Source organism: Helicoverpa zea, chromosome 9 (assembly GCF_022581195.2).
Source record: "Helicoverpa zea isolate HzStark_Cry1AcR chromosome 9, ilHelZeax1.1, whole genome shotgun sequence".
Classification (NCBI taxonomy): Eukaryota; Metazoa; Arthropoda; class Insecta; order Lepidoptera; family Noctuidae; genus Helicoverpa; species Helicoverpa zea.
In genome coordinates this window covers 4,224,148-4,250,222 of record NC_061460.1, presented here as the reverse complement: position 1 = coordinate 4,250,222, position 26,075 = coordinate 4,224,148, and the positions used below count along the sequence as shown (strand labels likewise).

Genomic DNA, 26,075 nt, shown 5'->3' with positions numbered 1-26,075 from the left:
CTACGTTATTACCTAACCTCTGTTATTATGTAAGTAGTTAGAATTAACGAGGTCTAACAAGCTAAACATAGAAAATGAAACAAAATAGATATTGCTATTTTCATATTCATAAATAATTCATGAATTATAGACAAAATTATGGACATTAAATAAACGCAAGACAAAATTCCTACCACAATTTGAATGCAATACGAAATAATTAGCCTAAAACCACTTTGCTATTTATTTTCAACAGGCTCCAATTATTTCCACTAAAAGTAAATATTCAACAATTATATTATTTCAATAAAACATTTAACAACGTTATGGCAAATAGAGGTATAGTGAACTGGATTCCACTAATCACCTAGCCAGCAATAAAATTGCGGGCTGAATATCGCCTAAATGCGGTTTTCAGTAACCTATCTATTCTATTGATTTCTGACACTTACTTACGCGAATATTAGAAATAGTCCGTAAAAGTAGTTTTATTTACACATTTAAATAAAACTACTTTTACGGATTTTATCGCGGTTATATTAATATTATTTAAACCCGGCGTTATGGATCCTTTACAGCATCCATGCTCACGGGCAACATAAATACCTATCTATCCATTCTTTTACGTTTAAATATTGAATTCCGATGATCTCTAATCGCAAATCAACTAACAGACTGGTTGTAGAAATCACCCGTTTCAACATAAAACCAACAACAGAATATTCCCATTTACGACATCGAAGGGTAAAGTTAGGATTTTATTTACACGTATGTATATTGTATGTACAAAAAGTAGGTAGTTAATAAAACATTCAGTGATATAACAGAGGTTTCGCGTGACCTTACCCCGGATGGCAACAGGTCAGGGTTGTGTGTTTGTACCGCGCTCTTATTTCTACTGAAGCTGTAATGCTACATGGATTATCATTTTCCGCGTCTAACAACAAGAACGATTATTATCTTCACATACTATGTAACGGGTACTTTTTAGTTTTGATATGAGTAAACTAAAAAAATCTGTAATGTGAACACGAGAGTAAGAACATAAGATGCACAAAACAAACGATACGATACTTAGGTAGTTTTTATATAAATTCCTATAAACTATTAAGTTATTTATAAAATGTAAAGGTCAAAGCATCAAGGATTTCAACTGGGGGTCTCGGTATAAAACATAAAATACCTTTACATTATCTGCTCTACTACATGACATCGGTGCTTCTCTGACCCCAGCGACAATACCTAAGTGAGTTTTTGTTGTTTTTATATCATGTCATCAGTTGACATCATACGCGTCATGGAACATAAATAATACCTACTGTAGATACCTACGTTGTTCATCTCATGTACAAATCTGCAATACTTTACATAAGTACGTAAGATCCACATTTCCATACTTTATTCAGCAATACATGAGTGTAGTACGTTCATACAAGGTACATGTTTCATAAATGTGACAACAATTTTTCCCCGTTATGTACAAGCAACGCCCAAGAAACGGCCAGGCTACATAGGTCAACTCTAAATAGTAATCAATCTACTATATACAATCTAAATTGCACTGATTAGGCTTTACTCCAATTTTTCAATCCCAACCTTCATAGAACGATTTCACATCTGAAATCTAGCAAGCTCATCAGCTCAATTTTTCAATTTTTCCCTCCATCCCGTTCATCGATTTTCCAATACCACAAAAGGTAAGCTCTCAAACAGCTGACCGCGCTAGATAACAAGAGCCTTTGATCCATATCTCTGCCAGTAACTATTGTATTTCTCGAAACTAGATCATATAGTTCTACTTCTAAACTAGCTGTGTGAATCTATGACCTGACTGTACAATATTGTGTGTGAAAGGCTCCTCTTTGCGTTGGAAACAATGTAAGCGGGGCAGCCTCAATATTGTCATGCAGTTGGTAAACTATTTAACTTTAATGCAAATGCAAGTATTAACGATGTTCAATATTTTAATTTAAAGCAGTTAATTATTAGTTTCTAAGGAGAAAATACAATATACAATAGGCTCAACGGGTCAAGTGTACATAGTTACGTTTGCCAATTAACAGTACGCCGAATTCTCACTATTAGAAACAAAAGAAAATGGATTAGATACCTAATGAAAAAGTTTACAAATATTTCGAACACTGTTGAATGTCTTACAGCCAGTTTATTCATCAAAAATTAAAGCCAAAGTAAAAGTCAAAGTAATGTCTAAAGTAAAAGTAACGGTCAAATTCAATTTTTCTATTAGTTTTGCTGTCACTTTAGCCTTGAAAAAACGTATTTGACCGTTACTTTTACTTTAGACATTACTTTAACTTTTGATGAAGAAACTGGCCGTTAATAGGTCAATGTCATGATTTAAATATTTCCGTAAGTTTTAGAATAGATCTTACCTTCAAAAATCCAGAGTACCCTACGTCTACGTAAAAGCATTTCGTAGTTTTATTTTTAACACTGTGCTTTACAAAGGCGTGAATCTCCATTGATGAGTGAAGCAACACAGCTTATTTGTGTTTCACGTCGTCAGCATCAGATTGCACTTTCACCGATAAGCACGCCTGTCTTTGTAGCTAGACCATCCACATAGGGGTAAAGACGCAGGCAAAAACATGTGTAATTTTAGACAAAAATTTGTAAATTCAAGCCAACATTTTTTTTTAATAATAAGTTCACTTCTTCTCATAGTGCTTAGTAAAAAAACTTTTGTAAAAAGCATGTACGTACTTATTTATGTGCATTGATTAGCCATCATGCTATGCTAACTAATGTTGTTCTCTTTCTTTATTCAGAAATCTTCGACCCCTGAACTCCTAGACCTCAATGTATTGTCAATATACAGATAATACAGACTACTTAATAATATAACAGTGTCTGTCCTAATTTGTAAAAACAATGGCCGCTGATTACGTTTTTGGCTGCGGATATGGATATTTCCTGTCGCATTCATTGTAGAGTATCAACTTGTAAAAAATTGATAGCGACTGCTTGATTGGCTGTCTCGAGGTCAGTATCTAATTCTGTATCCAAAAACAGTAGAATATCGCGGCAACGTAATTATTCAAATTAAAAAAATATGAACAGGTACTCATTCAGTTTAATTTACTTATCACAAGATGCATAGAAGCTATTATTATTCGCGATGCCCTTCAACTTTAGAATTTTAGTATGATCATAATTGTTACGGTCGAAAACTGAAACGGTCGCTCTCGTTCTTACACAACTTTTAATTAAGATTTAAAGGAACCTAAATAAAATTTGAATATTCCGGGTTAGTGTGTTATATTGAGAACAAAAGAGACTTACGCCTCAGTAGGTATATACCTACCTACTTTCTATATACTGCAATCAGGTACTGTAAACATTTATTTTACCTCTAGTAACAATCTCGACATTGTGTAAAACGTGGTAAAACTGAATTAGGCATCCAATGTCAGTCTAATTAGCGTTTCTATGAACGTTCAATTATTTCAAACGTTTGCATGCCAATGTTTAGCTGTTAACTGGTAATTTTAATTAAACGGCGGCTGGCGTTCGCGATAGAAGCGGCAGATGGTTTAATGCTTGCAATTTGCATGCCAAGTTATGTGCCCCTGATAATTGTATGGGCTGAACCACATTAGTCATGTACAAGGAAAATTATGTATGTTACATTAGCTGGCTGTTTGTGACTTTGTTATATTTTGTTAATTAGTTGATCGGTGCAGAAATATAGTTGCTCGTGGCTCATTGCTGAGTAGTAACACCCGTACCCCGAAGGAGCTACCTCTGGCACCCGGATAAAAAGCCTATGTCCTTTGACAGGTTCTAGACTATTTTTGTATCAAGTTTTATATAAATCGGTTTAGTGGTGGCTTAGTTACTAGTTTCGGCATGTAAGCGTTAAAGACAGACCGCCAGAAGTTCTTTCCCATTTGTAGGTAACATACAGACCTAATATTATGCAAAATCATGTTAGTATCACATGCAAATAAAACTGTTCAATCGATACTTCGATGGGGAATGATAAAGTTTGATAAAAGTGTGAGCTGTTATCCCCAAGGTCTATGCTTATGACAGAGTGGTACTTCAAAACCTACGTATTAGTTGAAATATTGTTTTACCGGAATAAAAGTTGACGCAATGCTTTACAATCGATCGAAATCAATGTCATTACATTCCATACCTGAGTTTGTAAGGTGATCACAATCTTCACCACTCGATAAGAAGAAGACCTCCAACTATGTAAAACTTTTAGGTGGAAATCATCATTACTTTCCTAGTCTTTTCCGGAATTCGTTGGGGTCGGCTTCTAGTGTATGCAGCTGAGTACAAGTGTTCTACGAATAGCGACTGCCTATCTGATCTCAACCCAATTACCCGAGCAGCCCAATATCCCTAGGTAAAATTGGTTGTGAGAGTTACTGGCTTCTGACTACCTGTAACGACTGCCAAAAATGTTCAATGATTATGTGGAAATGACTAAACCAATGTCTATAAATTTTGGTATAGAGATAGGTTATACTTACTACGAAAAAGTCTCCTCAGGAATTCAGGATACGGAAACAGTTAATGTGCTATATATTAACTTTATACTCGCCGATATTTTTTTCTCCTCCACAGATTCTGGTCTCATAACTTATTCAAAGATTCCAAGTTAGCCTACTTCTGGAGTTCGATTTATTTTTCGCAAAGAGTGAAGAATGGGTGGACATTATCGTGAATCATTGGCAAGTAACTTAACGTTCTTAGTGTGTTTCTCTTGAAGAATTTTAAGTTAACTACTGAAGTGAGTTTATAGCTACTTCAGGGCAAAATGGCTGAACCGATGTAGATGATGTATTGGTCATACCATATTCATATGGTTAGATCCTTGGAGATGCGAGAGAAGCTGTGGTAACCAAGCACTAGATTCCTACTTTATGATCAGAGATCAGACCCTTAACAATCGCATCCCGAAATTCTTCTGTCCTTGCTCCCGAACAAAAGTATTGATATAATGTTTGCACGCAATTTACCGTGCAAGCTTAACATACAGAACTGCTATCACACTGATAATAATAGCAAGGATAATAGCGGCATTATACAATAATACATAAGCCCAAAAATATATGTTAATGCGAATTTATCTGCTTACAAATCCACGCGAATATTCACCTTGACCTACTTATGCGTCTAGCTGGCTTCGCCCCGGGACTCCGGGACTCTAAGTCTCCGGGACTCTGTCCTCCCCTACATTGTTGACATAATTTACTTGTTGGTCAATCATCTTCGATATTTTATGCCCTTTTTTTTCAGGAATTTTCAAGGTGAGTTTGTGCCAAGATAAGAATTAATGGCTGATATTTAAAAAAAAATCTTTAACAGCCTTGAATAACGTTGCAAAAATTATGATAGTTAGGATATTGTTATCAATTTACAGTTACAATATCAACTTATTTTTCTGTATTTTAATTACGTAAGTAATTATAACATAAATTAAGGTAAAATATGAAAAATACTTAGTTAACATAAAAAAACAATTTAAGTTAAACACGATAACTAAGTATAAAGAAATATATATATTTTTTTTTTATATGAGGAAAACTTAATTTAAACTCATTTACAGGCATGACGTTTTACTTTTTAGTATATTGTACAACACATAAGTTTATGAGCATACAGCAATTACTGAAAAACATTAAAAAAATTAATTTATTGTAGGAAAAGCAATTTTGGTAATACATATTAAAATTACAATACAAGGGCGGATCCACCGTTGTGGGCACGATGGGCATGCCCACAACCTTATTACCTAGACTTGTGACATCACACTTTTACGGTTTTTTTAAATCGATAGTCTGATGATAACACTAGGGAACAAAATAATACTTTTTTTGTTGCATTTAATTTTATGACTGTTGTTTACTAATTCGAGATCACCATATTTTTTTTCTTACAGCTTTAGTTTTTGAGGTACTTTTGTGTCCCAAAACTCAAAAAAATTCGCGCTCGCTACGCTCGCGGCTTTTTCACTTTGCGGTGGTTTAAGTGTCCAATGTCGAAAACGTTAGATTAGTTTAAGTTAAAATTGAAAGTAGAAAAGGATAGCACCCCCATAACGCCCTCTTTCAGGACTTTCTGGTTAACAAGCAACACAGCTGTCTATTACAATAAAATTATTATTATTTACAATAGTCACTATTTTACATTTTTTTGTACAGTACCAAAACTCAAAAAATCTCGCGCTCGCTACGCTCGCGGTTTTTTCACTTAGCAGTGGCTTTTTTTTACTTGTTTCTGTGATTTCGTGTCCCAAGACTCCAAAATTTTGCGCTCGCTACGCTCGCGCAAAGGACATTGTTCCGGCTCCATACATGTTCTGCCTAAGAACCGTTCGAATGGAAAGTGACTTCTATAAACTCTTAAAATTATATGGAATCCTATGAAATAAGTTTTCACGAACGGACACTTCAGGAAACTAAAATAATTACGAAAAAAGTTAATATTTTGAGGTTATAAATAAAAAATAACCAAGCTTGCGTGAAATATCAGAGTAGTATTATCAAACTACACTATACAAAAAATCAACAATACTATGTACAGCTCTATATGTTCTCTTCTAGATCTAGGAAAAGACTACTCTACTATATAGATACTAGGAAAAGAGATAGTAAATAGTCAAGTTTAAGATAATTCTTTGACAATGATCATTTTATAAAGTTGCATTTTCTGTCTGTCCCTTTGAATGCTTTAGATCTTTAAAACTACGCAATGGATTTGGGTGCGATTTTTTTTAATAGATAGAGTAGGTCAAGAGGAAGGTTTACACCAAGGTTTTACATTGCCACCGTGCGAAGACGGGGCGTGTGACTAGTTTTCATAAATGCTTAGAATTTTTATGAAAAACAACTACCTAAACGCTTTTGCTTTCAACGTTACGTTTCTTAATATATAGTGAATCCACTTTGGATTTGTGATAAAACGCATAAGTTTCCAAAATGGAAGAGTTCCATTCACCACAATTCATAAAATATCGATATTATTACGATGGAGAATTATTTATTTAAATGATTGTTACTACTTTTATATTAGACAGTTACCTAGCTATCTACATGCCATAAGGCGGGAATCGAACCCGCGGTCTATTACCAAGAAGGCACAGACCATACTAAAAATGTCATTACCACACAAAATAATTTAACAGTTAAAGTAAGGTTTACCAATAACAATGAAAGAGGTTTTCGAGGATGTGCAATAAAAACAATATTTATATTCAATTAAAGGTTTTTAATCATCAATATTTCTCAATAATATATCTAAGAACTGAGCTTTGGTATCTCGCCCAGCTTAAATACCAGATAATAGTCATTATGTGGGCACAACAGCCCACTGTTCTACGCCCAACGATACAATTGCAACAGTATGCCTGATGGTAGGAGCTTCTTACAAAGTACACAATTGCGTCCAACAGTGCATTGCATCTTATTATGCTCGACTGCTTCAGACCAACACGTCGTACATATAAGGTCATGAGCTTCAACCTGTAATAATAAATACAAAAAATCATTAGTAAATATCAAGTAACTTGCAATTGTGGCAATTGATTTGAAAACCGAGAAATTGTGTGCTTATGAAAACATAAGTAGGTAGTAACATTCTTATCAAAATTAGAAAAACACTTTCGTAGACCACTTACCATACGGGGAACAGTCCATTGTTGTATGCAACGAAGTATATCTTCGTTTTCTAATACCAAAGAACCTCCAGCAGATCCACAATTTATACAATATACTATATTCTGCATCCATTGTTGTAATTATAATATAACTAAATTCGATCACAGACAGAGCAATATCCGAAAATGCTAGTAAAATCCAGTTCTTTACACAAAGCCCAGTCTACCAAGTACGCAATCTAATCGGAGTCCGTAATCAAGCCAAAGTTGTTAGAATAAAACCATGAAACGCATAGAAAATCACAAAAGAAACGATAGTCGCAAAGCAATCAAACCAATCAAACTGACTTCTAGCAAACTGACTGAAGTACACCAGTGTTGCCAATTACGAAAACTATAATCCTACTCGAATGCCAAGCTAGAAATTCGCGATTCGCTCAAAACCATCTTAAAACATTATACAGAATACTATATAGCTTTTTTCTAGCTAGTCAGTTTAGGTATTTAAATGAATAAAGTGTTACCAACTAATTTTAATAACCGACTTCGGAAAGTAGGTTCTCAATTCGATCCGTATTTACCGAAATCCCGAAAACTTCCGAAACTGGTAGCACTGGCTGACGGAAACATTTTATAAGGCATCAATAATTGTGACCCTACTTTTTATTTGGAATTTATTTATTTGAAGTGTCCGTGGAATACTAAAATATGTTTCAAACAATATAAAAATAAATAAAAATTATAGTATAATTTATATTCACATCGGTTCTTAGGCCAAAATTGAACAATGTCCTTTATACGGTTTTGTACCACGTCTTTGCTTTTGGTTATATAACTTGGTAACTACGACGAAATCTAATAAATGTTCCGGCTTGCTACGCTCGCGCAAAAAACAAAACTACTCACAATCTTTCCATACATAGGGGTGCTTTAGTAATGATTGCACCCGGTACATAAGCTAGAGACAGAACTGATAGTGAGCATAATATGAGTTGAGATATATTAAAAAAAAAAAACGTTTTTTTTAGCATTATTAGATTGGTTCGTAATTGTATTTTGTCGTTTTTTTTTTTTGGGGTGCTCAATAGGTAGCAGCCCGGGGTGCCACCCGATGCTATGCCGCCACTGGTAGTTGAGAAGTGCACCAAATGCGTCAAACCCTCCCTATATTGGCTTACTGGCTACTAGAAGTTATTGATTGAAATAGGTTTGGATCGAAACTATTTTTTTTTTTCGGGTCCAACTTCCTCCTAAGTTTATTTTCATTCCTAATGCCAAAGTCCTGATGCTCAGAAAAAAGGAAATAATTTCATTCAAAAGTTCATAAACGACTTGCATAAATGCTCCGACTTTTACTTTTCTAGTAGCCGCTTCTAGTTCCGATTTTCTAGTAGCTGTGACCACAACCTTTTTTGAGGGCTGGATCCGCGCTTGTTACAATAAATACATTATATTGAAATTAAGAACATACAATACCTATAAAAAGCTTCGAAAAAACGAGAAATGTTGTTCACAACTACTCAAAACGCGATTGAATTGAAAACCTTTTTAGGAATTGCTTATAAGTAAATTATCGTAACTTTGATAAAGTCAGCATTAAAAATTGCCTATATAAAAGGTTGTTGACCTCCAGTAAAAGTACACTCGCATAACAAAACGTGTAAGATGTACTCACAAATTTTAATATCACATAGCAGTTACTAACATCTTCACTCCAAAGCTTTAGGTTATTATTATTACCTGTATGAATTTCTCTATTTTTTGTGTACCGCTTTCACGATAAAACAGTTGAACCGATTGATACGAAATTGAATATGGAAATGGTTGGTTGACATAAGGGTCCGTTCAGATAGACCGGGTCGGAGAGCAGAGCAAATTCTTAACACTTTGAAAATTGAGTACTTAGCATTTGAAGTAAGGTTTATTTTTGCATGCGCACTGCTTTTGTCATTGAGAATGCTCGAATGCGCTCGGTGTGAAATAATAAGGGCAGCCGACCAGCTCCGATCGTGTATTTTTTCTTGACGTTTGGCTCCGTTTGCATGCTCTTTAATGCTCGCACAGCGGATCGGCTCCGGTCTGTGTGAAAAGAAAAATGCGCGCCGACGCTCTCCGACCCGGTCTATCTGAACGGACCCTTAGTGGGCATGAATGAATCCACGGAAAACTACTAGTTTGTTGTAAAGAAGTGTACGCCTTGGTGCGCGAGACTGTACTTACACAGAGGTGATAATTGGTCAAATATGGTCTCCCTGAGAGCTAACTAACGTTGCAACATCCTTATTGACATAACCAAGTGTATTTATAAGTTTTCATTAGTTAAAATGCAGATATTTATACTATCATGACGACTACGATATTTATGCATCATTCATCATCATACCAATGGTATCAAAACTATAATTTCGCAAACACAATTTCATGCATCAGTTTTGTAACAGGCTATTACTCTTTGCCATTTCGTTCAATTTTATAGCGGAATAAAAAACGTTTTACGCAATTTTCAAAACTCATTTATTATTTTGTAACAAAGTATAAAAAATCATCCTATTCATACAACGACTGTAATACTGGAAATTGAACATCACTCATGACCATCACTTTGTACTTGACAATGCACACACATCCACAACAACATTATAGTGTCAAATTATCATTTATCAGAATCTACGATTTAACAGATGTTAAAATAACCCAAATTTCATCTCTATCCAGTCTATTTTGAAAGAATACCACAAAAAATCACTTATTGCCACATTACTTCAATAAACACAAAATTCGAATTGAGAATCTCCTCCTTTTTAGGTTTTCGATTAACAAAAAGTATAAACTTCCCAAAACTCTTTGAAGGAATCGTAAACCGATGTTGTTTCTATAAGTTTATCGTCATTAAGCGCAGCGCACATCTGGCAATATTCATTAGTTTCTTTCACCTTCGTTGTTTTATGGTATGAATAGTATTTCTTCCATCTGAAATACTCGGCGTAGTCGTCAGGATTGTTAATTAAATCATTTATAGTTCCTGCTAGCTCATCAGTTGTAAAATCTCTGGCGTTTAAATATGATTGCTCTGGCAGAAACCTGAAAAAAAGTAGGTATTTCAGGTAACAAGCCCATAGAAAATTTAAAGATTAAAAAAATCTAGTTATTCATCATCATATTGGTTAATTGCCATCCACTGCTAAACTTAGGCCTCTCGCCAGGCACGCCAACCATCCTGGTCATGGGCAGCCCGCATCCATGTAGTCTGCTTATAACTCGAAAATTGCTCTACTACTTTAAATGATTCCATGATAGTTTTACACAACAACAATTAATGAACACACTAAAATAGTCTCAAACATCTGTCACATTGACTAATGCAATTTGCAATGCCTAACCTATATTCCTATACTACATACCTGCTGTAGTTAGCTCCTCCAAAAACGATGGGTACAGCATTATTTTGCAAAGGATGCAACAATTTCTCTGTAACATAATCTTCACTGAAAGCATTCTCAAAGGATAGATAAAAGAAATAATCTTTGGCTATCAACTCATTACATTTATCTTCTTCTTCGCGAGGACATGAATATGATCCGCAATCTCCGTACACATCTATGTTTAAATCATATCGTACCATTAATTCTTCTTTAAGCACAGCTGCGTAATCTTCACGTCTACTTCTAGATTGACAGTGAGAAACAAACCAGGCGACCGCTTTACTTTTACTCTTCAGCTGTTTCTTAAAAGTCGCGTTCACAGGATCCATCTCCTTCCACGGTATCCAATTCATGTCTTTCTTTGGGCCAACAATGGAGTTATTGGCATCCTTTATTGTGATGTAGCCCCATCGTAAATCCGAATCTAATTTATAGGTCCACGTCCAATTGAAGTATCCATTAAAATTATGGCGACACAACGGATAATTTCCTGGTGATTCTATGCTAGCAAATACGAACTTTTGGTATGGCAGTCGCTCCTCCGGTAAGGAAAAGAAAGTTCCTATCAACTCTGGTCCAGCGAACAGAACTGCGTCGAATGCTGCAGTACTTCCCAGGTCACTCTCATTATCACTGACTATACAATTTGTATATTCACAATTTCTACCAATAAATCCACTTTGCCCTTGTCCTATGTACGCAAACGGTATGTTTTCTTGTTTAGTCCAAAGAAGTATGTACTTCATGCCGGCTTTCTTGAACTCAAAATATCGGTCTTTACTCTTGAGTAAACTTATATTTCTCTGTTGTATGTGATAATTATGTAAAGTAATTATAAAAACAGCAGAAAACAATACACAGACAAATAATTTCGTAGTGAATTTTCTCATTTTGAAATTTCGACGGATGTGTTGGACGGATTACGCGTATGGAGAAGAACGAGAACTGTGTAGATTAAGAAAGTACGCTAAAGGCACGGGCTCACGAAGTCACGACTTTTCCCAACTAGCTGAACATCACTATTGGCGGTTCAACAACACGTCGAACTCCGATTTGTTTGTTCTCGATTAACACATACGAATCGATGTACCAACTCGCTCCGACTGAAATTCCCTTATCATTTTCTATTTCAGAAATGCATGTTTTTAGATATTGCATTGGAATCGAGTTTCATCATAGGTATCAAGTTATTGTTTTCATACGTAAGCACAGATATGGGACATTGGTTTTATCGGTATTAATGAATTGTAATTTATTTCATCTGTACCGTGTCATTCAACTACGGCAATGTGGTTGAGCACGAATTCTACGTAATCGTTGTTCAAACAATGAGAAGTTAACAAGAACATTTATCTAATTCCACTTGATCTACACTCTGCAACGTGTTTATCATCTAGGTTAATTGGGAGACTTAAGTAGTTTTTCAAACAATGTCAGTAAATTAAGGTGAAATTATATCTACACATAAGTATTACACATTTTTTTATTCTAAGACGGGTAAACAAAAAGAAAGGACAAGGCATGAAACAACATACACACATTGAAAACAGTTGCTGACCTTCTCACAACTTAACAGATAGCAACTTTGGATGGATCCAAACTAAGTTACTAGACCACAGATACTCTTGATAAGCAAGGGACACGTGAAAAAAAACTTTAAAAGTAACAAAAATGAAAACGTGTAAAGCTAATACGAGAAATTAATAAAATGTATTAACTAGATAAATAACATAAGGTAACGCAAAATTGTACTGGCTAAATCGGCCTTGACTGGACAGTTTATCTTAATAGGTCAAGCATTTTATTATGAAGTCAACACAAGTCGCCCAAAATCTGTCATTCTTTGTCCCTGAATATTTAAATCTAGGAAAAGCGTATATAATAATTAGTATTATGTACTTTTCAATGAGTCAAATAAAAGTAGATTTCAAATAGCAAAAACATAATTATTAAACTTAAATACAAAAACTTAAGAATAGATAATATAATTCCTTTGGTATAAATATTATGTTCAAATCAACATCGCCCGGGTGGGTTCCACCACTGACGAAAGTTTTCGTAAATAGTAGTCTTTTTCACTAACTCCTCATTGTTCAAGTGTGTACAAAATAAACAATAAGGATCAGTGTCAACACTAGCATCTTTTCTATGATACGAGTAATGATTCTTCCACTTAAAGTACTCTGAATATTTCTCCGGATCATTGATTAATTCGTGCATTTTTGCTGCTAGTTCTTTTACACTTAGCTCTCTTGCATTCAGGTAAATGCCGTCTGGCATGAATCTGGAAAATAGCATTGGTTAGATTCAAGACTCATAGAGGTATGTACCTAGTAATCACAAGCCTTAAATTACTTACCTCGTGTAATTAGCGGCTCCATACACTATAGGAACTGCGTCATTATTCAAGGCACGCAATAATTTCTCCGTAACATAATCCTCACTAAAAGAGTTTTCGAATGACAAATAAAAATAGTAAGTAGTTTTAATAAGAGCATTGCACTCATCTTCCTTATCCCTCGAACACTTTAGATTGCCACAGGAACCATACATATCTAGATCCATTTTGTAAGATTGTAATTCTTTTTTTAAGTCCCTAGCTACAGCTTCTCGTCTGCTTTTTGAATTGCAATTCGATACAAACCAAGCTGCAGCTTTCGTTTTAGTTTTAAGCTGTTCTTTGAACTCGTCACTAACTGGATCCATATCTTCCAGTTTCATCCAATGCATGACCTTATTCGGTCCAACTATAACGTTATTCTTATCTCTAACAGTCAAATAACCCCATCGTATTTCAGAATCTAATTTAAAAGTCCATGTCCAGTTGAAAAAGTTATTCAATCTATCAGAGCAGACTGGATAATTGTCTGATGATTCGATACTTGCGAATGCATATTTCTGATGAGGTGATCTCATAGTGGGTAACTTAGGTGATCTATAATCCACTACTTCAGGTCCCGCGAAAGCAATCACATCAAAATTGGTATAGTTACCAAGTAAAGATCTGTCTGCTGTCACTATGCAATTGGTGTAAGGACAATTCCTAACGGTAAAGCCACTGCGTCCTTCACCCATGTATACAAAAGGAACGTTTTTCGGATTAGTCCACTGTAATATGTATTTAACACTGTTCTCACTTTCCCCTTTTTTGATCACTTCACTATTTGTATTAATAAATTGATCACTTATTAACTTGTAACCGTCAGATATTATGCGATGACTATTTGTGAGAGTTTTTGCTGTGCTATATAGGAGGAGTATTATTATCATTACGGCGATGAAGAAAACAGCCTTTTTTGAGCACAAGGACCTCATTGCTTTATGCAACTGTGTACGGTGTGAGTACGAGGAGTGTATGCCAATGTTAGGCGCGACTCACAATGAAGTTTTGTCATTCACCTAATCGTGACAGTTTATCAGCGAGTCTAATCTATGTATAGTGATTTTCTGAATGCATTGTGAATATGTTGAGCGAATCAGAGTTAAATACTCTTGACACTTCACAACCTCGCTTTATTCGATTTCGCGTTATTTCACGCCGATTATTGTTTTATATGATGTTGAAGTTTATGTTTAACATTGGTTTTCAGTATGAGTTTAGTGATGTTTGAGTTCTTTCATAATCACTTTACAGCGCTGCCATATAGCAATAACGCCTAGTGTAATCCCTTGTTAACACGTTAAGCCTGCTAAATAGTGTAACTACACAACACTTGTGTAATAAAGTAAGAATATATGATGGGAATACTATTGCAAACATATGAAGGTAACCAAACTAAGCATAACACGTATGTATTTGACAGTAAGCACAGCTATTTACCACCAACAAAATAATACTGAACACTTCGAAAACCTCGGGTCAACTGCAAAATAAATTTGAAATGTCAAAAAGAGAATAAAAGAGGTACAAATAGTTTAATATGGACGTAATTGTAATATTTTTAGGTAAGGAAAATAATTGATACCTAGTGACTGGCCGTGTTATGTTGGCATTCAATAACACTCAATTTGCGTGATAAAACTATATTTGTAATTTCCAAATAGGTCGTCTTACAAGAGCAATTCTATCGTACTACACCTCTGTCGTACCTTCTTTATATTAGCTATTACTTACTAGCTTCCGCCCGTGGCTTCGCCCGCGTAGAGTTCCGTTATATCGCGTTTCCAAGAGAATTCTTCAAAAGTCCGGGATAAAAACTATCCTATGTTCTTTCTCAAGGAAAGTCAACTCTATCTCATCAGTGGTTTAAACGTGAAAGCGTAACAGACAGTCAGACAAACAGAGTTACATTCGCATTTATAATATTAGTAGGGATGCGAAAGCTTGTATGTAAATGTTTGTCTTTTCCACGCTAAAACCACAAAAAACTATTAGATGAATTTAAATAAAACTTAACAATGATATAGCATAGGTACATATCAGAAGCTGCGGGATTGTTAGAAAGAGTTATCGCTTCCCTGGTACACAAGGGCTCAAGAAGGAACATAGTCTTAGGCAGTCAGAGTATGGCGCTCCCTCACGCCGCACCCACAGCGGGAGGGGTCATTTGATGATTACCTACTCATAAAAAGGCATATGTGAAAATAATGTATAAGGCTACATTTTATATACCGCCACTGAAACCGCGAGGGAATAGGAGTCAATAATAGTTTGTTTGTTACACTATATTAAAACGGCACGTGGCCTAATTAAGGTAAAAGTTAGGTTGTCTATACATATATGGTAGGTATATGATTTGACTGGTTTAATATCTTCTTGAGTTATATTCTGCGGTACATAGGTATTAGGTGCAGGCTCAAAATAAAAATCCAAAATGTTCTTTGATCATTTTAATCAGAACACAAAATACTAATGGCATTTACTCGGAGGGCTCCACCACTTACCAAAATTATTGTAAGCACTAGTTGTAAAGAATTTATCGTCATCGTTAATTAACTTGCATACATTGCAGTAAGGGTCGGTTTCGGGGGCTTCTTGTCCATCACCATAAGAATAGTGGTTATGCCACTTGAAATACTCATAATACTTCTCCTTGTCATTTATAATTTCCACCATTTTTTTCGCCACCGCGCTGACTGTGTTCTTGGTTATGGACAAGTATATACCATCGGGCATGAATCTGGAAAACACAAAGTATAAAAAATAAATAAATAAACTATAAAATATCATATTTAAATAAGTTTTGACATGAAAAATACAAAAAAAGGACGTCAATTGGAATAACAAAAGTTAAGTTCTAATAAACTGGTATATAATTCAATCAATGGTCAGTTTGAGATATTATACAAACGCACCGTAGGGTGCAAGAGAAACACAAAATATTTTAAATTCAATCTCAATATAAACAAAGACCTATTGTTATTATGAATGCGAGTTCGATTAATTGACATTACGCCCTTTGTTCGATTCTCAGATCGTGATTGGGGTTTTCCGTAAATTCCGGAATAACAAGACGGGATTCCTACCTAAAAACTGGATTTCTACAGGTTCCTTAACAATAGTCAGCTTCTTTTTAACGTTTTAACAATTGTAAGCACCTTCAAGGTAAATGTTATAGTTATGTTCACAAAACAGTAGAGCAATACACGCCTCAACACGGAAAACAATGTGTAACTAAAATGTACTTTTGTAACGGTTTGTCCGGTTATCTGGCAATTTGAGCATAAGAAACGTATAACACTCATATTTATATCAAAATGAAACACTACTAACCTCGTATAATTAGCTCCACCAAACACCACTGGCACGGCATAATTATTCAGAGCCGTCAACAATTTCTCCGTCACATAGTCCTCACTCATCGAGTTTTCAAACGACAAGTAGAAATAGTAATCAGTCTCTATCATCCGCCTACACTCCTCACTCGTACCTCTCGGGCATTTCATCTTCCCACATGAACCAAATATATCAACAGTCATATTGAACTTCGCTAGCTCAGCTTGCAGATTTTTGGCTACCGCGTCCCTTCCACTCGGAGCCCGACAGTTCGACACAAACCAAGCGGCTGCAAACTTTTTCTTAGCAAATTTTGCTTTAAGCGTATCATTTATGGGCTTCATATCTTCAACTTTCATCCAATGCATCTCTTTCTTAGGACCAATAGCTTTCCCTTCCTTATCCCTTATTACTATGTAACCGAAATAATTGTCCGAGTTCAACTTGTAAGTCCAAGTCCAATTAAAATAATTGTTATACATTGGGTGGCAGATTGGGTAATAAGCTGAAGATTCCATGCTCATGAAGATATACTTTTGATGAGGTAAACGTGACTTAGGCAAACGTGATTGATTATATTTAAGTTCTGGACCGTGGAATATTATTACATCATAGTTTTCAACACCTTTTAACAATTGTCTATCGGAGGACACAAAACAGTTTGTGAGTGGACATTCTCTGTTTAAAAAAGCATGTTTTCCTACGAGTAAGTTCTTCGTGGGATCCGTAGCCTTGGGAGTCCATATTAAAATGTATTTCAAAGGTCTCTGTGTACGGACGCAGTTCTCCTGTGTATTCTGCAAACAGTAGTGCGAGAAATTATACAAAAGGGAGCACAAAGTGACGCTCAAGATAACCCAGCAGATGATATATTTTGTATATTTATTAATAACCATCTTTTTGATGTCGAAAAAGTCTCACTCATAGATGCGATCACCAGACTCACTTGTCGATATAACCAAAAACACATTACACGCACTACATTTTTAATATAATCACCAAAATAAATTAAAGAGCACGAATTATTTATAAACAATTTATATTTGTTTCCACATAACACTTTCGAATATTTTACGAAACAGATAAGGCATATAATTACATGCTGTACTACCGCAAACAGCTCGATAGCGTATGACTATCCTCAAGTGTCAATGTGTGCTTGAACTAGTGACGCTGAACTAAATAAACGCGTGTAATTAATATCGACTATCGATATATGTAAAACAGACTCAGTAAATCGTAATGTTGGAATTTATACTATATATTTAATAAATAACACACAATGCATGTAACCACGTGTATTTCTACGAGTAGGGTGAACATCTGATTTCGTGATAAAGGCATTTGAGTAGTAAAATACCCATAAATTATTAATTAATTTACTACAGTCGAAGGCATTTGAGTAGTAAAATACCCATAAATTATTAATTAATTTACTTCAGTCTCAGCATGAGTCTTAGGTCCGTATTACAGAAGGCTACTCAAGTCCTGATCTCTGTTTAAAAGTAGATTTGAGTTGAGATTTAATTTTAGAACGCTCCTCAAGCATAGACTCGGTGATCGTAGTTCAGCCGAGTGTAGATCATTACTCAGTTGTAGATTACAGTTTAAGTAGAGATTTGAACTATAATCACGCAAGTGTGGTCGACACCACGCTTGAGCAGAGATTTCCTTGTCAGTTTAGCAAATAATTTGTCGTCGAACAGGAAGTTAAAATTAAAATACGAACAAAAACTTGATTATTATGATAATATATTTCCTATCGATGATTCGAACAGAAGGTTGAACTTCAGCGTTCCTCTCAGATATCTCAGAGATGTATAGGTATATATAGGTACTATTATAAATGATTAAACACACTTGTTTTTCTATCAATAAAAGACTTATGTAAAAATATTCATCTTTTTTATTAATTTAAACTTAAAATTACTATAAATAAACAAAACAATAAAATAATCACAAAAAAAGTTGTTCTAGGCTCGTTTGCAGAGATATCTCTTCAATTCTTGTGTTGGAGAATCAACAGCATGGGTTTTATTAATTTCCATTAAACATTATCGATTTTCTTACATTCCACGATACCTTAAAATTCTTTTAATATTTCGATAAGTAAATTTCTCTCTAATAAACTATTTCTTTTTCTTTCTTGAAATCATTTTAAATAACCAAAATATTTAATCATAACTGTCAAGTGTCAATCTCCACCACCACAGATACGATACACTCGGAAAACATTCCATTCTACGAACATGTTCGTATTTGTAATTTTAGATATTACAACCAACTGTTACAGGTATCATTCAACACATTTTCAAGGCGTAAAAATGGCATTTTAAAATTAAACCTACAATTAAAAAGCCTATGTTTTCTTTAAATCATGATTTAACTAATAATTAGATGTTAAACTAAATTCTTATTTTGCGTAAGTTGTAACAGAGTTGGCGAAAAAAATAAAATGTAAACGAAAACAGGCTGATGCATAGACAAGCCATATTCTCTGCTTGAGGCGCGATTTGAATCTCGATTCAGCTGAGTGCAGTTTAAGTATTGTTCTGAAATAAGAACAACCCTCAAGTGCAGATTCCATATTTAAACTATGATCAGGTGATTCGAGATCAAACTTGACTTGAGTAGCCTTCTGTAATACGGACCTTAATCAGTCTTTTATGAGGAATATTAGCACAAATAATCAGATTTTTTTCTAGAAACCTAAGAGTTATACCAAATTTACTAAACTAAGTCAACTTGCCTAATTCCGTGGTGACCTCTTTAAGTCCGTGATAGCTAATACTTTAATTCTGATATAACGGAATTAGGCAAGTTAACTTTATTTAAGTAGTACAATATTAATTTTATAATAAAATTAACATAAACATAAAAAAAACAAGATAAACATTTTAGTAACATCTTCTAGAATTATTCTTCGGCGCAACAACATTTCAACAGCGGTTTTGGGATCGGTCTCCGAGTATTTTCTGTTCTTCTCTTTGAGGGCATCCATGATATATCTGAAAGTAAACAAGCAAATTAAAATAATAAATACGTACCTACCTGCTTAGATTTTAGCGTCTACCCAAATTTGAGCTCATATTAGTAAAAAAAAAGCTGCGAAATTTGGTAAATTACTCACGCAATTACGTGACAAATCAAAAAAAAAGTGTCACCCAATTCCGTGATAGCAAAATATAATATTGGCTCAAAGTCGTCATTTTAATTAAGACCAGATAAAAGTAATAAAATGACATCAATCTTGTCTACTACACTCAAAATAAGTCAATAATTTCAGTTAAAACCACAAATATTTGTACATAACTACTTTAATTCTGTGATAGCACAGAAACCACTCAACGCTAAAACGCTAATATTTTTGATGAACAAAATAAGCTCTAACACGAAAAAGACGCAGAACTATGACGATTTTTTTTACTGCCCCTTCAAGGGAATATTAATTACAATTCATTTTATTAGAAAGGAGCTAAAAAAACGGTTAAATACTTACATAAATACATCAAAGTTCGCCACCAATTCACAAACACTGCCGAAACCGGCGAGATTCGCGCGCGAACTGACAAAACCGTTAGCTGTTTCTATCTCGCTCACTCGAGAATCCCCAAACATTACAGACGAATTTGAACTTTATCACAGAGGTTTAAGGTTGTATTTCAAACCATTGATTTCACTCGTATAGCCCTATGATAGCGCAAAAACCAAATATCACCGAATTAGGCGAGTCACAGAATTAGATGAGTTCACCCTAGTCATTATGAATTCAAAAAATGTATTTAGGTAGCTAGGTTATCAATTTTTAAATATTTAATATTTATGAGCGTAAATTTAGCCATTTAAACGTGACTCATTAGTGAATCGATACGTTCATGAAAAAAAAAACATTTAAATCTATAACAATATGATGCAGATTAAAAGTTATGTAAATAAGCACTTGAGTGAAAACAGTCACTTACCACATTAAAGTGCTATAGAACACATTTCATCGATAAACTTCTTCGTCCATCACTAATTTCTGGTAATCAATAATAATAATTAGGTACTTAATATTTTTTATTACTTAAGAGAAATACAAGCGTTATAAATGTTATTACTTTAATTTAATAATTCATCATTTTCAACAACATCGTATTAAAAATGAAAGTATAATGAGACTTAACAATTAGACCTTTTTTAATTGAAACTTACGTAAGTATTCACATCATCATTTTTTGACTAGATTAACTTTGTAGATAAGCACATCAGTCGGTCTCGAACATACTATTAAGCAGGAATTTATTGATCCGTCTAGCCAAAACGTTAATAAAAAATAATAGTTCATTTTATCACTCCTTCACATAATATTATATCGTTTACTTGTCAAACTATGGACTGCGGTTCGTTGCGCCTGATTTTAAACAAGGCACTTCAGTTTACGCTAACGAGATGACCTTGCAGTACCCCTACACGATTCTTACTAACTAAAGCTGCAAAGTAAATGCGAGATAATTAGTAATCGGTAAAAAATTGCATTCATTTGCGTTGACATTATGTTAATTTGTAGGTATAATGTATTTATGGACTACTCTAATCTAAATTCATAGTTTCTAGTATCTACGTAAAAACAAGAGCTGTTTCTACCTTTCATGGTACATCATCATCTCATCATCATCATCATCTCAGCCATAGGACGTCCACTGCTGAACATAGGCCTAACCCTTAGATCTCCACAGATACCTGTTGGAGGCGACCTGCATCCAGCGACCTTTATAAAGTCATTGTACATGATATAATATTTTGGAAATCATCAATGACCCCTCTCGTTGTGGGTGCAGCATATGGGAGTGTCAGATTCTACAAAAACAAAGGCAAGATTTGTAACGTTTAACGGTATTCAAACGCAATGCGTGTGCGAAATCTCGCTTATGCGTTTTAGTCATCTACTTTCTATTGTGAATAATCAGAATAAAATTAAAATATTTAAGTACACTATTATACTTTTTGGTAAATTCTCATCACGTCAACAACAAAGAAAAAAGAAGTTTGAAAATGTCGATTTGTCTCCGATTTGTATAATTGTATCGCTGACACCGTTGAAAAACGTCAAAAATATTGGAAAAAAATTGTAGCAAGTTTCAAACAAATGTGAAATCATAATTTCACGCCATATTGTTTATGAGAATGACGATAAAATCTCAAGGAGTAGCATTTGGTTACGGCTTTGCCATATTTATAATATGGTACCTATCAGGCTTTGACTGGACCCCAAGAACCAACAGGCGCTTGGATGCAGCCAGGGGAGCAATCAAAATCGAAGACCCTTTTGCAGAAACAAATTTGGAACCAAATATAAAATACATTCTGCAATGGACAAGGCCCACGAAGGAACCTTTTACTTTTATGAAGGCAGGTCAAGATCTGTTCATCGAACGACGATGCCCCGTGAACAACTGTTACGTCACATGGAACAGAACTTTTTTAAGCAACCTCACAGACTACAACGCAGTGTTATTTTATTGTCATGACGTATCTCGTGGGTTCATACGTATACCAAAAAAGAGATCGGGCCATCAAAAATATGTTTTCGTCAGTCCAGAACCGGCAGCGTATTACCCAGTATACCACGAAAGGTACAATGGTTTCTTCAACATGACTTGGACTTATAGGTTGGATTCTGAGGTATTTTATGGCTACATTCTTGTGAGGGATAGAGAGGGCAAGAAAATTGGTCCTAAAGAAATAATGCACTGGCCAAAAACATCAGAAATGCTACGTATTAATCATAAGCTAAAAGAAAAACTGAATCGCAAAAGGATCGCTGCTGCTTGGCTGGTGTCAAATTGTCATTCTCTCGGTGGAAGGGAAGGGATTGCACTAAAAATAAAGAACGAATTGAAATCGAAGTACAATATGACACTGGAAATATTTGGTGCATGTGGGCACATGCTGCCTGATATGTTTTGGCAAATGTTGGAGAGAGATTACTATTTTTACTTTTCGTTTGAGAACTCTATTAGCGAAGACTATGTCTCAGAAAAGTTGTTGAATGCGCTGCAACACTACATGGTGCCTATTGTCTATGGAGGAGCGAATTATACCAGGTACACAATTACTTAGGGTTTCTTCTGTTTAATCTCATTTCTTTAGGACTAGGTTCTTATTTTTTTACGCACTGTTTTTTAATTGACCTACTGCTAAGTGACCTTTTATATAAAAAGCAAGATGCAAAGAGAACTTGTCCTATTTTAAAACTTATATCTAGGAGTTAGAAGTGGCAAGTTTTTTATTATCATCATCAATACTAATTTTCAGGTTCATGCCCGATGGGATGTATTTGAACGCCCGATCTCTTACGGTGGAAGAGCTCGTGAAGCAAATGGTAAACATTATCAACGACAAGGAGAAATACTACGATTTCTTCAGGTGGCACAATCATTATACTTATCACTACGCAGGCGATACACCCGACACTGATTATTACTGCGAATTCTGCAGAAAAATTAACGATGACAAGTTCATGAGTCGAGTAACTATTAAGAACGACTTCGCGAAATGGTGGAACGGTTGGAATATTGGTGAATAACAAGTGATATTTTGCTCTCGTATTTTTAGGTATTTTGATATGTTTTATTTACAATTTTTTATATTTTTTTAGAATTTTTATCTTTACTATTATTTTTTATATTTTACTTTTACATTGTTTTTACATGTTTTTTATTACATTTATTTTTTTACTTAAAGTCTGCCTTTTTGTTGTTACCTTTCTACTATCGTGTTTCATGTTAAAAAAATATATAAAATAGTTAATTCAAGCAACTCATGTGACTACGCATATTATAACTAAATGATTTTCGAAATTCAGTCAAGACCACGAGCCGCATCTTAAAATTATGAAGCCCACATTAATCCCGATGAAAGAATAAACAATTTATAATAGTAATATTTATTAAAAAGAAATAACATAGGTAAATGATCAAAAACATTAACTAAGGAACCCATTTCAAGATGCCTAGAGCATAAAAGCCGGCCATCGGCTGCACATAAGAGTGGGTGGGAATTCCAGTTGTATCACAAACTAAGAAATCCACCAGAAAAAGCAAAGAACCAGTACCAATGATTCCAGTGCCTACCGCCCAACTTTCACATGAGCGGTACCACGCCACAAACAATGCGGTACCTTCTGTATAGCCCAATGTGCCCCAACACGTAAACAGTGAAAGAACTACATGCCACCCCTGACAATGGCAGGGCCAAATATTGGGCCTTAAGCACTTACGTTCGCACTTTAAATATACTGCCATCGACTCCCCAAGAAAAATAACATTTACACGTTCATTGTCTAGACCAGTGAGGCAGTGAGAACAAATGTTAGATCAGTTACTTTCAAGCTTCGTGTTCCACCATCCTTTAAAGTTTTCAATATAGCTGGTTCTGTTCATTAAATTAAAATCATTGAGCTTTTTACAAAAATCGCAGTAGTAATCAGTAGCAGGGGACTCTTCTCCATCATGATAAGAATAGTGATTCCTCCATTTAAAATACTCGTAGTACTGTTCTTTGTCGTTTATCATGTCAGCCATTCTCTTGACTAGAACTTCTATAGTTTGATTTAAAACGTTCAAGTGAGAACCCTCTGGCATGAACCTGGAAAATGAAATCTGTAGGTATTCAATAAATTCTAAAGGTAGTAAAGGTGACCAATCATTTCTTCACGAGTTTCGGAATTGTTCCCTCGGCAAGAGTTCGACCCTACGTTACTAAGGATCGCATGCTGAACTCTTAATGATTGAAAGGACGCTGTGATTAAAGCAAAAGGGAGTGTCAAACTTCTCAACGCCTATCGCCTGTGTAAAACTCTCTTCCCCAAACTTTCCACCACCCCTTGCTAGCACAATTGCATGCAAAAACATGAAATGATGACAGAATAACGTGTACAATATGTACAAACAGTCACCTTGTGTAGTTCGCGCCCCCATAAACTATTGGTACAGTGTAGTGCTGCAACGCGTGCAATAATTTCTCCGTCACATAGTCATTCACAACGGTATTCTCGAAAGCCAAATAAAAATAGTAATCATTCTCCAACATTCGCAGACACTGCTCCATATGAGTTCTAGAACAATATTTATTTCCACAACGACCGTATATGTCAACGGTCATATTGTATTTAAGTAATTCCTTCTGCAATAATTCTGCTACATAACCTCGATTACTCATAGTTTTACAGTTTGATACAAACCATGCGGCAGCAATTTTTTTGTTTTTCAACTTCTCTTTAAGTTCATCTTTGATAGGTTCCATTTCTTCCACCCTAAGCCAATGCATAACTTCTTTAGGTCCAATAACATCACCTCGCTTGTTTTTGATTACAATATCACCGTAATATATATCAGAATCCAATCTGTATGTCCACGTCCAGTTAAAGAAGCTATTGTAGACCGTATAGCGTAAAGGATACATGCGAGATGACTCCTTACTAACAAAAACATACTTTTGTTTTCGAGACCTCCGAGTCGGCAGACGCAAGAGTACTGAGTTTTCGGCAGTACTGAGTTCAGGACCATGAAATAAAACAGCATCGAAATCTTTCAAGCTATTTAGATAGGTCCTATTGGAAGTTACGTAGCAGTTAGCAAATTTGCATCGTCGACTTACAAATCCGTTTTGTCCTTTTCCCATGAAAACGAATGGCTCCGCGTAGGACTTCGTCCATTGTAGAATATACTTCATGTTGGTGTTTTTCTTTGCTTTTGTCAGTATTCTATCCGTCTCAACAATTGTCTCCAATAAAATAACATCACTATTAAACTTAGAGTAATACATGACTAACAACATAAAACCACATAAAAATGCTAGTTTTTTCGTCTTTATCATTGTTTCGTGGTCACTCGAAGAAAATTATAGAATTTATTTAAAATGAATTACAAAATACATACATAAATTCCATATACCTACACAAATTCAATGCGTATTAGTTATATATCTTTTTTTTATTCCTATCTTGACATCTTCGGTACAAATAAAACTCAATAACAATTGCATAAATTGTATAAAACTTATAAAACACTTTTGTGGTTGCATCGCAGGAAAGTGGTCTCTAAAATGTATCCTCAATCTAAAGAATTCATCTAAAGGCAAATAAAAATGTCATTGTCATTGATAATGAATTTCGCCTTTGACTAGTAATTGAAACTTTTTCGACTTTATATTCCAGTAACAAACTAAATATTCAAGAATACAAGCAATCCAACAAGAAATATGTAACGAATGTACCCTTCTGTAACTTAGAACCCTCAACCCAGGTTTTGAAATATTCACGTCTCTCACAGTCTTTTCTTTA

The 26,075-nt window shown here is 34.8% G+C and overlaps 5 protein-coding genes and 1 long non-coding RNA gene across 6 annotated transcripts; 1 reads left to right on the top strand and 5 right to left on the bottom strand.

Moving 5' to 3' along the window:
* Nucleotides 1–10,102: 10,102 nt before the first annotated feature.
* Nucleotides 10,103–12,363, bottom strand: LOC124633435 (alpha-(1,3)-fucosyltransferase C-like). The gene is made up of 2 exons (XM_047168651.1): nucleotides 11,014–12,363; nucleotides 10,103–10,693 (listed from the first exon to the last, which is right to left on the bottom strand). The coding sequence occupies exons 1-2, from the start codon at nucleotides 11,922–11,924 to the stop codon at nucleotides 10,426–10,428; spliced, it is 1,179 nt and encodes a 392-aa protein (XP_047024607.1). The 5' UTR covers nucleotides 11,925–12,363; the 3' UTR covers nucleotides 10,103–10,425.
* Nucleotides 12,364–12,959: 596 nt separating this feature from the next.
* On the bottom strand, nucleotides 12,960–15,149 carry LOC124633434 (alpha-(1,3)-fucosyltransferase C-like). The gene is made up of 2 exons (XM_047168650.1): nucleotides 13,394–15,149; nucleotides 12,960–13,318 (listed from the first exon to the last, which is right to left on the bottom strand). Exons 1-2 carry the CDS (start codon nucleotides 14,347–14,349, stop codon nucleotides 13,051–13,053), a joined length of 1,224 nt encoding a protein of 407 aa, XP_047024606.1. The 5' UTR covers nucleotides 14,350–15,149; the 3' UTR covers nucleotides 12,960–13,050.
* A 700-nt stretch (nucleotides 15,150–15,849) lies between these two features.
* Nucleotides 15,850–17,899, bottom strand: LOC124633474 (alpha-(1,3)-fucosyltransferase C-like). The gene is made up of 2 exons (XM_047168704.1): nucleotides 16,748–17,899; nucleotides 15,850–16,154 (listed from the first exon to the last, which is right to left on the bottom strand). Exons 1-2 carry the CDS (start codon nucleotides 17,644–17,646, stop codon nucleotides 15,884–15,886), a joined length of 1,170 nt encoding a protein of 389 aa, XP_047024660.1. The 5' UTR covers nucleotides 17,647–17,899; the 3' UTR covers nucleotides 15,850–15,883.
* A 739-nt stretch (nucleotides 17,900–18,638) lies between these two features.
* Nucleotides 18,639–20,317, bottom strand: LOC124633270. Its single transcript, XR_006984715.1, has 2 exons — nucleotides 20,250–20,317; nucleotides 18,639–19,758 (listed from the first exon to the last, which is right to left on the bottom strand). It is a non-coding gene; the product is annotated as an uncharacterized LOC124633270 (long non-coding RNA).
* A 1,471-nt stretch (nucleotides 20,318–21,788) lies between these two features.
* Nucleotides 21,789–23,601, top strand: LOC124633422 (alpha-(1,3)-fucosyltransferase C-like). Its single transcript, XM_047168635.1, has 2 exons — nucleotides 21,789–22,836; nucleotides 23,048–23,601. Exons 1-2 carry the CDS (start codon nucleotides 21,911–21,913, stop codon nucleotides 23,316–23,318), a joined length of 1,197 nt encoding a protein of 398 aa, XP_047024591.1. The 5' UTR covers nucleotides 21,789–21,910; the 3' UTR covers nucleotides 23,319–23,601.
* A 507-nt stretch (nucleotides 23,602–24,108) lies between these two features.
* LOC124632883 (alpha-(1,3)-fucosyltransferase C-like) lies at nucleotides 24,109–25,609 on the bottom strand. Its single transcript, XM_047167868.1, has 2 exons — nucleotides 24,690–25,609; nucleotides 24,109–24,379 (listed from the first exon to the last, which is right to left on the bottom strand). The coding sequence occupies exons 1-2, from the start codon at nucleotides 25,607–25,609 to the stop codon at nucleotides 24,109–24,111; spliced, it is 1,191 nt and encodes a 396-aa protein (XP_047023824.1).
* Nucleotides 25,610–26,075: the final 466 nt, after the last annotated feature.

Excerpts from the sequence above, each read along its gene's own strand:
- LOC124633434 (XM_047168650.1), bottom strand. The coding sequence starts at position 14,349 with ATGAGGTCCTTGTGCTCAAAAAAGGCTGTTTTCTTCATCGCCGTAATG. Across the intron at positions 13,319-13,393 it reads GGAGCCGCTAATTACACGAG|ATTCATGCCAGACGGCATTT; the intron begins GTAAGTAATTTA and ends GCTATTTTCCAG.
- LOC124633435 (XM_047168651.1), bottom strand. The coding sequence starts at position 11,924 with ATGAGAAAATTCACTACGAAATTATTTGTCTGTGTATTGTTTTCTGCT. Across the intron at positions 10,694-11,013 it reads GGAGGAGCTAACTACAGCAG|GTTTCTGCCAGAGCAATCAT; the intron begins GTATGTAGTATA and ends ACTTTTTTTCAG.
- LOC124633422 (XM_047168635.1), top strand. The coding sequence starts at position 21,911 with ATGAGAATGACGATAAAATCTCAAGGAGTAGCATTTGGTTACGGCTTT. Across the intron at positions 22,837-23,047 it reads GGAGGAGCGAATTATACCAG|GTTCATGCCCGATGGGATGT; the intron begins GTACACAATTAC and ends ACTAATTTTCAG.
- LOC124633474 (XM_047168704.1), bottom strand. The coding sequence starts at position 17,646 with ATGGTTATTAATAAATATACAAAATATATCATCTGCTGGGTTATCTTG. Across the intron at positions 16,155-16,747 it reads GGTGGAGCTAATTATACGAG|ATTCATGCCCGATGGTATAT; the intron begins GTTAGTAGTGTT and ends TGTGTTTTCCAG.
- LOC124632883 (XM_047167868.1), bottom strand. The coding sequence starts at position 25,609 with ATGATAAAGACGAAAAAACTAGCATTTTTATGTGGTTTTATGTTGTTA. Across the intron at positions 24,380-24,689 it reads GGGGGCGCGAACTACACAAG|GTTCATGCCAGAGGGTTCTC; the intron begins GTGACTGTTTGT and ends TTCATTTTCCAG.